Source organism: Diuraphis noxia, unplaced genomic scaffold (genome assembly GCF_037042655.1).
Source record: "Diuraphis noxia isolate RWA-SAM2 unplaced genomic scaffold, SU_Dnox_SAM2 contig0005, whole genome shotgun sequence".
In the NCBI taxonomy this organism is placed as follows: domain Eukaryota; kingdom Metazoa; phylum Arthropoda; class Insecta; order Hemiptera; family Aphididae; genus Diuraphis; species Diuraphis noxia.
Genome location: NW_028301715.1, coordinates 8210274 through 8225717, shown reverse-complemented (window position 1 = coordinate 8225717; position 15444 = coordinate 8210274). Strand labels below are relative to the sequence as shown.

The 15444-nt window shown below is 31.4% G+C and overlaps 2 protein-coding genes across 2 annotated transcripts in view; one reads left to right on the top strand and one right to left on the bottom strand.

Moving 5' to 3' along the window:
- Window positions 1-5505, top strand: part of Oseg2 (intraflagellar transport protein Oseg2) — a 105979-nt gene extending 100474 nt beyond the window's left edge. The window contains exon 31 of the mRNA XM_089229614.1: window positions 3661-5505. Coding sequence (XP_089085740.1) covers window positions 3661-3933 — 273 coding nt within the window. The 3' untranslated portion in view covers window positions 3934-5505. The remainder of the gene's footprint in view (window positions 1-3660) is intronic.
- A 678-nt stretch (window positions 5506-6183) lies between these two features.
- LOC107169537 (regulation of nuclear pre-mRNA domain-containing protein 1B) lies at window positions 6184-15281 on the bottom strand. The gene is made up of 7 exons (XM_015519308.2): window positions 14943-15281; window positions 14573-14874; window positions 12370-12609; window positions 12082-12305; window positions 11020-11119; window positions 10225-10400; window positions 6184-6796 (listed from the first exon to the last, which is right to left on the bottom strand). Exons 2-7 carry the CDS (start codon window positions 14721-14723, stop codon window positions 6647-6649), a joined length of 1041 nt encoding a protein of 346 aa, XP_015374794.1. The 5' UTR covers window positions 14724-14874; window positions 14943-15281; the 3' UTR covers window positions 6184-6646.
- Between the last annotated feature and the right edge of the window lie 163 nt (window positions 15282-15444).

The following is a 15444-nucleotide window of genomic DNA, read 5'->3' as shown; positions in this document are numbered from 1 at the left end:
TTCTCAAACTGAAGTCCGTAGAATGTTTATTTTTTCAAAATATATATCTATACCTTGGGCTTCGAGCGTTTATGATTTTGATAAAGGAATCCTTGACAGATTGACATAAATTTAAGGCCCCCCTCCCCCAAGACAAACAAATTTGAGAAGCATAAACGGTGTGCACGAATACACACGCGCGTGGTATTTTTTTTCATTTTAACACTTTTTATTGGGGGAAAGATTCGTGTCTATCAAACTATATGTGCTTAAAACCTGCTTCGTATATACAAATGCGATTTGTAAATTCAAAAAATTGTAATCGGTTAGAAGATTCTCAGGCTTGCCCGTGAAAACAACAATATTAAATAATATTTCTGTATAACCATATAATGCAATTGGAAAAATTAAATTTTCGTAATTTAAGGACATTATTCACGTGTGAGTCAGAAGAGCTGAATTCGACTAGCGGTTCAAATATTAACAAAAAACTCAATTTCACATAAATTTTAATGTGGGAGGAACCTATACTTACATTTTTACGAAACTATGTATATAAACTCGATGATTATCTTTCGGCATTGAATATCACTTTTTAGAATAATTAAAACACAATTAGAACCAATGTTTTGCCTTCAAAAATCGCAATGGCTGGTCGTTCAGTTGTGTGCGGAATGTAAAGCCGTATATGGTTATATACGTACTTAAATATTATAAATATAGTTGGGTAGTCGATAAAGGACGGTATAGATACGTTCGTTATCATAATTAAGGGAGGTTAATTGGTGGATATTAATTTATAATGAAAAACGGGGCTTATAATAATTACGTTAGTACATAATGCCTACCTACCCATCACGCATGCATATACGGTAATATTATAATTTATGGTATTATTATATAGAGATAAACTATCGCATATTTCTAAGCTGACTTTATATTATACATGTGCACAATAACCAATATTGTCTGCTATACCTACCATTTTCGATTTATTCCCAATAGCGTTTATTATAATTAGGTATAACTTATTATTAGGTATATCGACAATTAATATTTTACCGGACATATTATTATTATGGTTTACAAAATCGGCGCCGACAATAATTAGTGGTCGTCGATTGGACAGTGTACTTACAGGTATATAATATATATAGCTAAAGGTGTAGCCGGGGTCATAACGTCATCCGGAAACCGATAAATAAATAAATAATAATAATAAAAAAATGCCTCTTACATTATACATTCCGGTGTAGGGTCGATTTTTTCGTCCATCGCAATCACGTCTGCAATAACATCAATTCGATTTAAAATATTCATTGTAAGTCTGCGGACACGAATTAGACGGTTTATTATGTCCTCGGCCATTGCAGTTGACAGTGTTTTAACTCTCGTCCAGTTGTGCAACGAGTGTCGCACTTTCGGCGCAGTCGACACAATATAATATAAACTGTACAGAGATTATAGTTTACGAGAACTGCTGCAGACATATATATATATACTGCTGGTACATCGGAGTGGAAACTTGTAAAATAATAAACGTTACTGTGAATTAAATTCTGCATGCGCATATACTTCAACAGCGTTCGAGTTTGTGAAATGTAATATTGTGCTCTAAAACCTCGCAAAATGTGATATCATGTAAAAACGGAGCGCACTTTTGAGCTGATCAAAAAAATAATTAGGTATGATGGCACGAGATTTAAAATAACAATAGTACCTATATAATAATCAGAAAACATATTATTATTACTGATAATACATAATCTCGGTTATAATTCCATTAGTTTGTATGTTTGTCGTTCCGCGTTCAAATAAGCCATCAATCAAAACCAACAAATAGTCACCAATTAGGTGTAATCTCAGCGACTAGTTACGACGCAGGGGCGTATTAAGATTTTTTTTTTTTTTTGGGGGGGGGGGCTGTGGTATTTTCTCCAACTGAAATTCCCAATTCAGCGTATATATGAGTTAGAAAATTTACATCTGATAGGACATACTCGTAATAAGCAGACTTCATAAACAATTCCTGGATTTCGGGTGGGGGGGGGGGCTGAAGCCCCCTCAGCCACCCCCATAAATACGCCACGACGTGATATTATTTATTGTAAATTATTATCGATATTCGATAGGTCATATTATTATTGAACCGATAGACAGCAGCCGTGATGGTGTTTGGCGTATATACACATTCGTAAAACATTCGTCTCTGCAAGACGTGTATAGGGCAGTTCGCCACATAATGCGCGTATGGAGCAAAAGCCACCTCTTGCGGGGTAGGCCAACGGGGGGATTGCAACCCTGGAAATTAATTAAATATATGATTTGATACCATCATACATGAGAATGACATATAATATATCATATTATAATAATATTTTATTGTTCATAAAATCGGCTAACACTTTTGGAAACTCTCTGATAAGGTTTAAGAAAAGAGCTATCGTGTCGTGACTTGGCTCAATAATAATAATAGTAATAAAAATAATAATAATAATAATAATATGATACAATAGTATATAATACATTGTTTAATCATATGGTCATTCGAGTCTGAGTGTTACTACAGCGTAACTTCTGTTTTCACGTTTTGTACCTATTCATACAAAAATGTGAGAATCAGAGAATCAACTAGTTAAAAAGTTATTTTTTTTTTTTTTAACTTAACTATAGTTAGTAGGTTTTCTCATTTATTTATGAACTTAACTTATCAATTGATTTAATGATTTTTCACAAAGATATAAACATTAATGATCTAAAATACTATATAACCTAATATAACACAAACATCTGTGTTCTTTTTCTCGATGAAATAATTTTGTATATTAATGTATTTCATTAGATTATAGATAGACACGGTTATTCTTTATGTGCTTTACTACATACTAATTTAAAAAAAAAAAACAGAATTATTTTTCTTTTAAATTGAGTTGAGTTAGTAATTTCTTTCCATACTAACTATTAACTTAATGAGTTAAGTTTATAATTTGTTAGCTATTAACTTTTAACCTAACGATCACGTCGTGTCCTCTTGGCATAACTCGAGTTAATTATTTTTATTAACTTGCCCACTTTTGGGTATTCGTATACAAATATTTTTTCCCGCACATAATATGCTATTGTTGTAACGACCATAAAAGATCAATCCGATAAATGTTAAAAAAAAAAAAAAAAAAAAAGAGTAGGTATAAAAAATATTTCAACAATGAAAATTAATTTTTTTAGTTTCGACATTGAGCATCGGTGACTATATTACGGTCATCGTCGTTTTGTAGGGAGTTACCATTGATTTTATGAAATCATACTATATGATACCTAACCTTGATGAACGCTGCGCGCGCACGAAGATCCGTCACCAAAAATCCAAGGTGGTCACCCATCCGGGAACTGCAGAGAACACGTTTGTGACCCGAGTGGGCCAAATAAACAGCTCACTGATGCAATAATTCGGCCATTATATATGCGCACTTTGGTTCAGTCGCCGCCGGTGCAGATAAATTCCATGCTGGCCCCGATACGGTGTTGGGGGGGGGGGGGGAGGACGACGCACAATATCGTTTTCGGATCAATTCCGAGTCGTCGTCAACCCCAAAAACTATTGAACAAATTTACACACACACACACACACCTATAAAATCCGCTCGAGATTTTAAAGCGTATATACGTCTTCGCGGTTCGCAGAGTTTGCCGACGGACCAGAGGAGGCTGTACCCGTCGAACCTGTCGGCGCCCGGCGGGGGCACATATCCCGCGTGCGTCGTGTCCGGATGGCCAGTGACGGACGCGAGAAAGAGCAATGCGGTGACGTTCGAGAGCGGCAGGATGGCCGTCAAGGACGATTGGACGAAAGTGATGACCGTGTCGAAAACCGTCCAGTCGTCGGCCGTCAGACAGACGTTGGAGTTCATCGTCAAATGGTGCGGGCCGCCGGTGCAACAGTACTCGTTCCACTGAACTCGCCGGGGCCGTCCAGAGGAGCAGCCGCGGCGGACCGCGTGTTGTTTTTCGGGGTTCCGAGCACACCACGCACCCACGGCCACCCATCGCGAGATGGCCGCGTATACGAGTCGATTCCCGAGCACCTGCAGATGCGCAGTGTTCGCCTGCACCGAGTTGATTCTCGATCGAGTGATTAAGAGGTACGCGCATACGAGTTGATTCCCGGGTCATTAGATGTTTTTTTTCTCTCAATTTTCGGTAAAATATTTTTAGCCTTTTATATAGCATAACCCGAGAAACACCGCACGAGGAGGTTGGCTGACTGCAAAAGTTTCTCAACAATTTTGTTTTTTTTTTTTTTTTGTTTATAGTTTTTTTCGTATTTTCAAAGTCGTTCAATTTTTATTCATCAATCGTTTTATGTATTATATTTATTATTTATTTAAAAAAAAAAAAACCATTTAGTAATTAAGTAAAAAAAATACAAAATAATCAGTAATTTGGTAAAAAAAGTATAATTTTTCTTAGTAATTTGGTAAAAATTTGTAACACATTGTTTTAGAAAATTGGTATCTGGCAATGAGATTATACGACCAGTATACCGTGACATCACTTCTCTTAAAAAATTTGTCTTTCTTGGTGGCTTTTTTTGGTCTTTGTAGTTCCGTTACTCCTGATTTTTTTTTTTCGTAAATCTGCGCGTGGTTTCGGTGGACTGCAATGGACATAAGAGCGAGTCGAGGGTCGAAGTCTTTACGGTCGTAAACTCCTTACTCGTGCAATCTATTGATAACTGATGCTGATCAACTCATATCTACGATCTACCTCTTAATGACTAGGGAATCAACTAATACATAAAATAGGTCTCGAGAATCAACTCACTTATCGCGCTCGAGATAATACTTCAAACCGAAAAAAAGTTTGGGTAGGTACAATAACAGGTGTAATATATTATAGTCCGTAATAATTACTGTTTCCGATATTATTTTATTATTTATTTGGTTTTTTTTTTTTTATTAAGTTTGGCGCACCATATTTTGTTTTCTCTCTCTGCAGGGGGCGACACAGACAAAACGCATTTGCGCAAAATCATTTTTAAGGCGTCTCAAGGTAAAATCGCCCACTAAGAAAAAACGATAAAGAATATCGATAACGTTTTTGAGGGGGCGACTATACAAACCGATATTTGATTTTGTATTCGACTTTAAAATCGACAAACATTTTTTTGTAAATTTAAATTGTTTCGAGACGATGTTCGGACAAATCGGTATGTCGTTCGCTCAAAAACATTATTCTCAATCTTTTTTTTTTATAATGGGCGATTTTACAATACGATAATTATACCAAAATCATAGAAAAATGGATGCGTTGTGTCTATGTTGAGCGTGGGCCTGCAGAAAGAGAACACAAATAGTGCGCTGTGACCTGCACCCTCTTAAAGCACCAACTTCCGCGGTGAGCGCGAGTCGTTATATTATGATCGCTATGTGACAAAATATTGAGTAACTATTGAGCTTTAAATTAATTTGTAATAATTACAGTAATTTAAGACTTTCGTCATAAATAAAAAAGAATCCTTTCTTTTTATTGTTGTTATAAATTTATTTCTTATGTAAAAAGCTATTATGATAAGGTTTACGCGTAAGTGGCCTCACGATGATCTAACTTATGGAATAACTTTTGTTGTATTCAATAATTTTATTTTGCTATATAATTCATAGACACTTGCGCTACATTTTTAGTATATATATTTTTTTATTTACCTACTGAAAATAAAAAAAAAATAAAAAATTAATAATTTTTTTTTTTTGCGATAAATTCAAAATAGCCTATTTATGTGTGAATCTGATTATAAGAACAATTTTGATGGTAAAAAGATATATCTAAGTCGAATAGTTTTTTTTTTTTTTTTTTGTTAGATTAATTAGGGACGTAACAATTTCTTGAAAAATACGATTTTTGAGAATTCACTAATATGAGTATACTTATTAAATTATTTACTTATCAAATAATATTAAAAATCATATTTCTGAGACAACACTTTGTGTATACAACAGACAGATGAGGGTATTGATGATACACAAACATATAATATCATAATATTTGTGCACACTAAGCCACTTACTCCGAATAGACTGTTCATATCTATTCTGACGCCTTTTTCGCCATGTCGAAACGTCATAATAACTGCCTCCCCCCTCCCCCAAAGCACGTAACGGCAGAACGATACAATCATACAAGTTCATCCAATAAAACAATAGCGAATTGTTGGTACATTAAATATATTTATTTTTTTTTAATGACAAATGCAATATTTACTATAACATATTATTATACACTTTGAGAACTGTAAAATACATTGAGTTAAAATATATTATATTATAGATTTAATAAAAATATTGAACCAATGTAAATGATTAATAATAATAATGATAATAAGAAAATTATTATCAAACGCCATTTTATAATATTATTTTACATGATACATGGGTAATAATACAATTTAACTAATATACGCATTATAACCAGGGCCTTAAGTTTTAAAATTCCAAAAAAAAAAAAAAAAAAAACCATTTAATCGTTATTACTCGATGTAATAGCTAGGCGGTACACTTGGGACGAGCGTGCGTCGTAAAAATTATATATTGGCGGCATTCTCAACGGGAGCAAAAGCGACCAGCCGGTATATAACTATATATAATATAATATATAGAGCCAATTAAAGTCATCAGCCCACTGTGAACAAATCGCCAGCCGACGGAAGAGGCGCAAGGCCGCCTTTAACGCTGGGCAACTGTGCTAAATCCGGTAGGTTTTGCAGGTGCGTGTTGACCTCTTGCCGCACTTGACAAACTTTCTGAAGTTTACTTTGATATTCCTGTAACGTAAACAGTACCATTCGTTATTGATTATGCGTCCGAATGAAGTCCGCCGCCGGCATTGTTATTCTATTATTGTGTTTTCGGGACGAGCTCAACAAAAAAAAAGTACGCTGTCGCACGACGAAATCTCATATAAACGGGACGTCTGAATCGAACAGACGGGACACACTATTATTACTCTTACTCGACAAAAAAAAAAGAGTCGACCGACATTTTGGCTCGCGTCGAAAGGCTTTATTGAGCGTAATCAGATAACGTTATAACTTATAAAGCCTCTACATTTAGACGACATTAAGACTACACATTTTTGATATATTATTAACCCGAAAAAAGTTTCGTTTCATCGATGATTTATCTGACCGTAGATATAATAGGTGAATAGATATAGTTTTCAAAAACTTTAACGGTTCCAACAAATATAATCGAAATTTTATGCAATTCCCTATACTTATCTTAAAAAGTAAATAATATACGAGAATTTTTATAGTAGTTATATATATATATATATTTATATAACTTATAGGTACATTATATAATATTATGGTAAATCAATAATCGTAATAATTTTAAATATCATAGCCTGTGATGTATTGTACTAATTTAGATTAAAATTATAACCATCGAAAAGACAAATCTTGCAACTTTATTACCACGAAAATAAAGAATGAGCTCTATGCGGTTAATAATAATCATACTTTTGAATTATATAGTTAAATCAATATGAATTCGATTATAAGATTAAGTTGTGGCTGCAGGGATTTAGAATTCAAACTGATTGGTTTTTTACGAAGTTTTACAAGTTTATACGTTTAAAAATAATTAATTTTCAAGGTTACATTTGATTGTTTAAAAAAATTCGATTTCACAAAAGAGCAACCGATTAGGACGTGTAAGGAAGAATATGACAATTTTTTAACCGGGTAATTATTATAGATAACAAATTTATTATAATTCTAATGCAATGAGAAAAATTGTGGTTAGTTTGATACAGAAGACGTTAATAATTCCAATACCCTTCGTTTTAATTTGTAACTACATTATGGTAATTTTTCGTTTATTCTATGACAATTCAAAATGATTGTACGCATTTGTTTATATGTAATATAATACACTAATGATAGCACAATAATACGAAAAATAATATATATACTTTAATAGTTCAGATTATTTTATACTCATTTGTAATTTATATATGTTTGTATCCAGTGGCGCCGAACTAATTTTTTTTAGGTGTGGCAATGGACATTAATTTATACCCACCCACCTACCTAAGCGCTTTGAAACCTAAGCCGTGGGGGGCTAAGCCCCCCACACCCCCCCAAAGACACTACAGATTTTTTAACTTAGAAAATATAATTTTAATAAATAAATATATAACCCATATATTATTTACTTTATTTTTGCATTATTTCAGTAGGCTACCCCTTTATAAATGTACACCCAAAAAGTGGGGGCTACCCCCCCCCCCTTTTACAGCAATCAATTTTTATTTTATAATCAACATTCATACATTTTATATTTGCAAAAAAAGATTATATTGGTACAAATAGCAATTAATTATATAATTTAACAAAAGTGCAATAATAAAATATAATTAATATATTATACTATAATACTATTATAATATACTATATTATATTCTAGGTATTTACTATTTAGTATTTCCCATTATTGGCAATTGCGATAATTGGAATATTTAATAATTTTATATTTTTATTTTTAAGACTTTTTAGATTCTGAACGGCGGAGTGATGAATTTATTGATTTTACAACTTTTTTTTTCTGCTCATCAAACAAATCTCTTAGAGACTTAGACCTAGATGATAACCAAAGACTTGGAATTTCGAATGTAGCTAACAACGTAATTGAAAAGGTTGGCGACCCCTTGGCTCAGCTGGTGCTTACAGTTAACTCTTAATATCATTAATTAGTTCTCAGTTCTCAATTTCTCATATATAAATGCCACAAATTACAATTACCTAAGGTACAAAATGTACAATACCATTAGATACAGCTGATATGCTAAATGCTAATACTAACAGCCTATGTGTTACATGAAGGAAAACTCTTTGCTCTATCTTGATAACTATACAATGACTACTCTTCTACTGTTCCAAGACTGGTTTTCTATCACAGAACTAAAGTTTTAACTTTAAAGTTCCCAGTCCTCGGACCACCCACCCCCTTAAAAAGGTGTGGCGACTGCCACACCTAATACATGGGTTCGGCGCCACTGTTTGTATCATTAAAAGATTTTTTTATAAGTATAGATAGATATAATACAATATACAGAAATTGAAGAAATTTTAGAACAACTGATATTCGTTTTATTTATTTTTATTCCTCACTAAAAGAATACAATAATGTTCAGTATATATTGACACATCATTATTTATATCACTATATTTACAACTCAAACACACGCGTATTATAGTTATTGAATGTTTACTTTTGAGTAAAAAAAAAAAAAGCACTTTAAGCGGACCAACACCAATCGCGCTATGAGTAGGATTTCGGCTCAAGGGGGTTACTTTTTCAAACAAAAAACTGTTGTAGTCACGTGAGATTATAGTCAGCCGCGCAGATGACTTGTTCGAAACAACTGAACAAAAAAAAAACAAAAAACAAAAAATGTTTGACCGGCTGACCGAATAGCTAGCGGTCGGAAGCGTTTGCATCCTCGACATATTATAATGTCTGTTATCGCACAATAGCGCACACCGCGTATAGGGGCTACACCCGATGAACTGGCGTGACGAATGTTTTAAAGAAATCCCTCCCCGTCAATTAATAGATCCTACGAAGCCTTAAAGACAAATACGGTCTTTGTATTTTGTCACGTACAGAGACTGGCGCTACTAACTTACAAGCTGATAAAACAAGTAATATAATTAGTCGATATCGAGGTTGTATTGGATGGAAACACCTTCCAAATATGCCGCCCTGTGGAAGACAACAAAAAAAATATCACCCAAATCGGTCTCCTTAGGCACCCCGGGGTTCGAGCGAGACGGTCCCGGCGAAGGAATATCGTGTAAAACATAATATAAATGTTGGTTCCCGCTGTGTTATATTACCCGCGTGGACTCGATCGTGACGTCGATGTCTCGCGCGGACGACAATTTACTCAAGAAGCTTCAATTCGTCAAAATATTGTAATGTAACAAATACCATACAATATTGTGTTGAGGTAAGTCACGCTTATGTTTACTTTAACTCCAAACAGTACTTACAATATTGAAACGAGTAATAATCAATACGCAATAGCCAATCATGTGAATTTTATCTACGGTGAAATATTTAATGACTTGGGTTATGAATCATGAGAGTACAAAAAAAAAAATTCATCAACGAACCTACCTATATGTATATTAAACAAAATGCTTGTATTAAATTATAGAAAAAAAAAATAACTATAACTTGCCTGTAATCTTTGTTCAGCCTGATCAATGAGGTCTCTCTGAGATTGAATGAAATCGTGCAACATAGAAAAGACTTTCTTGCGGTCTTCCATTTCACACACTAGTCTAGTGTTGTAATCAGTCAACAAGGCAACAGCATCATTTACTTTACGCAAAAGTTCTTCACCTTCGTCTTTACCTGAATACCATAAAACAGAAACAAACATTATTAACAATGTATTGTCATTACTTAAAATGTTATAAAACATACAATAAAAAAATTTATGCCAATGAATGATCTGAAACAATTTAGAATTTAAGTGAATTGAGACGACAGTAAATCGTCCAAAAATTACTTTGTGGCAAACAATCGACAATTATTACAATGGAGATAAAATATTGACTACTGCCCATATAAGTCATGAATAAAAAATATTCATTAATTATATCAATAGGAATTACAAATTTGTGTATGTGTGTGCTACTGCACATTCTATTACAACGCTTTTTTCCATAGATTTAGTCAATTAATGCAACAAATACAATGAATGTAAGATCGCAATTTATAATAAATTTTAGTTTCAATATTTCCTCTAAGGTAAAATTATTATTAAAACAGTTGGATAACTGAAGGAAATATTAACACAATGTATCATATAGAAATCACAATAAAATGTTCCTTATCTATTCAAATTTTAACAAATATAATAAATTCCAATAATATATTACAGAAAATGAACAATTTACATATATTTTTATTTTTTTAACTTTATTATACATTTATATAATTCAACAGGTGAATACAAAATAATAGTAACCTTTTAACTGAGAAAGTAAACTGACATCAGCAATTTCTGGAGGAAGTTTAGAAATACGTTCTCGAACAACGGCATCACAAGAAGGTGCATTTTCTAAATCCTGAAAATAATAGTATATTAATAATTTATAAATTAATTATTTCTAAGCATATTAAAACAAGTTCCTATGTTACACGTTAAACTTAACTATAATTCCATGTTTGACTAAAAAGTTTTAAAGCAATTGTTTATTGAATCATTGGTATAAATATGCTAAAGGTTGCACCTTTATAGGTGCATGATAGTATATGCATTCTTAACTTGTTTTCATAATTAAATCAAAACTTAAAGAATTAAGTGTAATTATGTACCACAAAAATTAATTTAAATAACTATGGTTAACGCGAACATTTAAACACATAATATTACTATACTTAAAGTAAAATCATTAAAAGTTCAAATCACTTGAAATGTTAAAAACATAAAAAAAAAAAATGAATAAGAAATTGGTACATTAAAAAACCCCTTTTAAATATGTGCATAAATTGAATATGGTTAACATAATTATGTTAAGATACATTCTAATTTTAATGTTCCAACATAAAAAAAATGATTTGTTAAAAAATTATCAACAAAACTTAAAGTTATTTAGCAGACAATTTAAGAAAATGATTAGTTTTTAAAAATATTAAAAATGTATTTAATGTTACAAATAAGAAAAAGGGTAGATAATAATTTTTAATTTTGATTTAAGACTAGTTATGAAAAATAAAATGGTATAAATTAATTCAATTAGTTTTTACCATATATCAAATCAGTTTACTTTTATTTGTATACTTATTTTCCTAGCGTTTTTGAACAAAAAACAAAAATATTTTAGGTCTCATGAAATTTGGTGGATGAAATTACAAACATACATTTAATTTTGAAAAAGTTAAATATTGTTTTATAGATTAGAAAATAGAGTCAGAAGTTATAAAACGAAATTTTAACACAGGAAAAATAGATTGATCAATGTTTCAAATATTTGATTTTATTTTGTTTTTGCCTATGACTATATAAGTAAATAACTGATCTATGTACATTTAGAGCTTTGATTAATTCTTCTGGTTCAGGAGGATCGTTGACAGGAGTCTTAGGAGATAATGTCACACGTAATTCTTTGGTACCATCCACTTCAACAATAACTTCTTTATCTTTTTTTATGCCATTGTTTTGAGATTTTGTCTTCTTTGATTTGTGATTATGTGAATGTTTCACTTTTTTACTTGGTGGTTCACCTGTAGGCTGCTTTGCTGATTCTTTACCTAAACATTTTAAAAACAATTAATTGTTTACAGTTGACTGCTTAACATTCTCATAATATTATACCAAAAGCATCCTTGAATTCATCAATTTGTATTTTACTGTATACACCTCTTTCTTCCCATATATTCAACAACCGCGTCAAACTCTGTCTGGTCTTTGATGAACAGTTGTTTAAAGAAATTTGCTTAAATGCTTTGGCCAGTTCCTTGCCAAACTCTTGCCCATATTCAGGACCCTTCTTTTTGCCATTTTGTATAATATCATTAGCCAAGTACATTAAAGTCAATTGTTTGGATTCTGAGCCTGGAACAAAAGTTATTAATTAAAATTTACAAATATATCCTATGAACTAACATAAAACAAATAGAAAATTTCAAAATACTTAAGTAAATGTTTTTCTGTTTTAGGCAATTTTTTTGTAAAAATAAAGAATACCTATAAAAAAAAGATTCATCATAATATAAGGTATATTTTGGTAACCTAATGCATATAGCAACCATTTTGATGGTTGCTATACACATTGCATGACCAAACTTATGCAAGGTTTTATTTCCTTTGTTGTATGACATATGTATAATATTATGATTAGTGAATGATATTTTGCACATTTAAGTACCAATAAAATCTGGAATATAATTTAACTAGGTAATAAAAAACTAGGAATTTTTCATACACGCACTTACAGTACATAATACAAAAATAAAAATGTTCTACTCAAAGATTGAATTGATTGATTATATTATTATGTTTATTATAATGTACTAATAATTTGCAAATACACTTTTTTTTTTTTTTTTTTTTATCTTAAATAATAATGTACACTAATATTCATATCAAACATACTACATCATATAGGTAACATGTTTTTTTCAGAAAAACAAAATATTGGCAACAACCTTGAATACACATTGCAAGTCATTAACAATAATTATATTGTAAACATCACAACGTAATTATGTAGAATGTAGGTAATATAAAACCGAGTATAAAACAGAATACTATTCTGAGAATATATTTTTGGAATATAAAACTACTTACTTCAATACCTATTTAAAAAAATAATATATCAAATAATATTAGCAGAGGTAATAGTGTAATAGGTACCAGTCAATAGTCAAATCCTTGATTTAGAATTGGAATTAAAAATAATTTTGCTACAAAATATGTATAAAATATAATATTATCTAATATTATTTTAAGAATATAGTTAATGTTAATAACATTTTATACTCAAGATTATTCTCACACATGACAAATTCATATTGTTAATATGAACTACCAGGTTTTACATATGTCATCATGTATGTATCAAAATAATATTTTTTTTCAACAGTATCAAAAACTTAAAAAACCATATCCGATACACATACCTAGTAGGTACCTACCTGAAATTTTTTATTAAATAATTCTAAGAAAAGTTTTAGCACTGTTCATTATTCTTTTATCTAATCATAAACTGTATCTTTTATTACACAAAAAGCAACATCATTAACATATTATGTGCTAATTACTAGGTGCGTAGTAGCCAGTAGGTAAGTGTATAATATCACTTATAATAATTCTCATTTTTAATAATGAACGATTCAGTCTAAGAAATGAATAAAAGCTATTTATTAATCAAGAAATAATCATAAAGGGAGTAAATAATATTTTTTTTTTTTTTTTTTTTTAATAAAGTAGGTAGCTATAAACCAAATAAAAAAAATATTTGTTTATATATCTTTTCAGTTTTCCTATTAAAGAACTTAAACCACATTTCTGGATTAACAGAAATTATAAGTAGGACCAATTGCTTTAAAACAATTTTATGCATGTATATTTTTTTAGAAATTAAGTAGGTAGGTAATTTTGTTTTTACATGCAATTTCATAAATTTCAATCGACATAAAAATACCTAGTACCTACCTACCTACTATGTATTTTTTGTTTTTATTTATTATTTTCAAAAAACAATTTGTAGAGTAAAGGTAACATATATATACCGGTATATACCTATCTGAAGTATAAAATATACAATAGGCATTTAAAATTATTATTATAACACAATTTTGGCAGAGAAAATATTAAACATTATACATAGGACACCAAAATCCCAATAGCTATAACATTGAGCGTCTCAAACACATAGCATATAGGTACTAATCAAGACAATCTCTTTACCCATAATATTAAATGAAGTGTTACATTTAAAAACCAAATAAATGAAACCATACAAACAATGTGTTGACGACATCTAACAATATTTAATTTTACTAATAGTTTTTACCTGTTAATATTTCTCTAGACCAAATCTTGACGACAGTGTGTGCATACTTCCTATGGTGAATTAACCAAAGGGACAGTGTCTGTATGCTTTGCTGGGAAGAGTTTAGATCTTTCAGTCGACTGTTCAGACTTCCTTCGGTGAAGCCGGTCATGGTGTAATCCAATTGTTCTTTACATTCGACATCAACAACAACAGTACAATTATATTGCCAATGTCCAACAGTGATCACTGCCGACAAACCACATCGTTTCACGTTACCGACATGTTTTAATTAAATTATGCTCCTGCTGAGTCAACGTTGGCTGCATTAAAAGGATAAATTATTGTATTACATAAATAATGCAGACGAAACGAATTAATAAAAACGTACCCAAGTAATGTTGGCACCGAGTCTTCTTCAACGCATGTACCTAACCTGCGTTCACCCAGTACACACACAATGGGAAACCATCGAATAATGAAAAATAAAAAAATAACCGTAACGTGTGAAAATTATTCCTAGATCAATAACGATGCAATATAATTAATTATTATCATTCAACGGGCACACGATCGGCGAAAATAGTGAGCAATTATATATAGCAGTAAACACGTTCCTACAGAAACGTGAGGAACAACAAAATAACAATTAATGGCTAATGCCTATTGCCTACCAAGTACCGGACGGCGGACACCAATACAGCAAAGCTCAACAACTGACAAAACCATCACATGTTTGATGTTTATACGTCCTATATCACACGATAATAATTCGTCAGGGAAGACAAAAACCAAATACCAATCACATAACCTCACCACAAGTTAATAAATATAGAGCGCAACCATTAATTAAACGCGTAACCGTGGTTGTAGATAATGTTATCTGAATTCGG

Excerpts from the sequence above, each read along its gene's own strand:
- LOC107169537 (XM_015519308.2), bottom strand. The coding sequence starts at position 14,723 with ATGACCGGCTTCACCGAAGGAAGTCTGAACAGTCGACTGAAAGATCTA. Across the intron at positions 12,610-14,572 it reads GTCTAGAGAAATATTAACAG|GCTCAGAATCCAAACAATTG; the intron begins GTAAAAACTATT and ends CTTTTGTTCCAG. Across the intron at positions 11,120-12,081 it reads AATTAATCAAAGCTCTAAAT|GATTTAGAAAATGCACCTTC; the intron begins GTACATAGATCA and ends TATTATTTTCAG.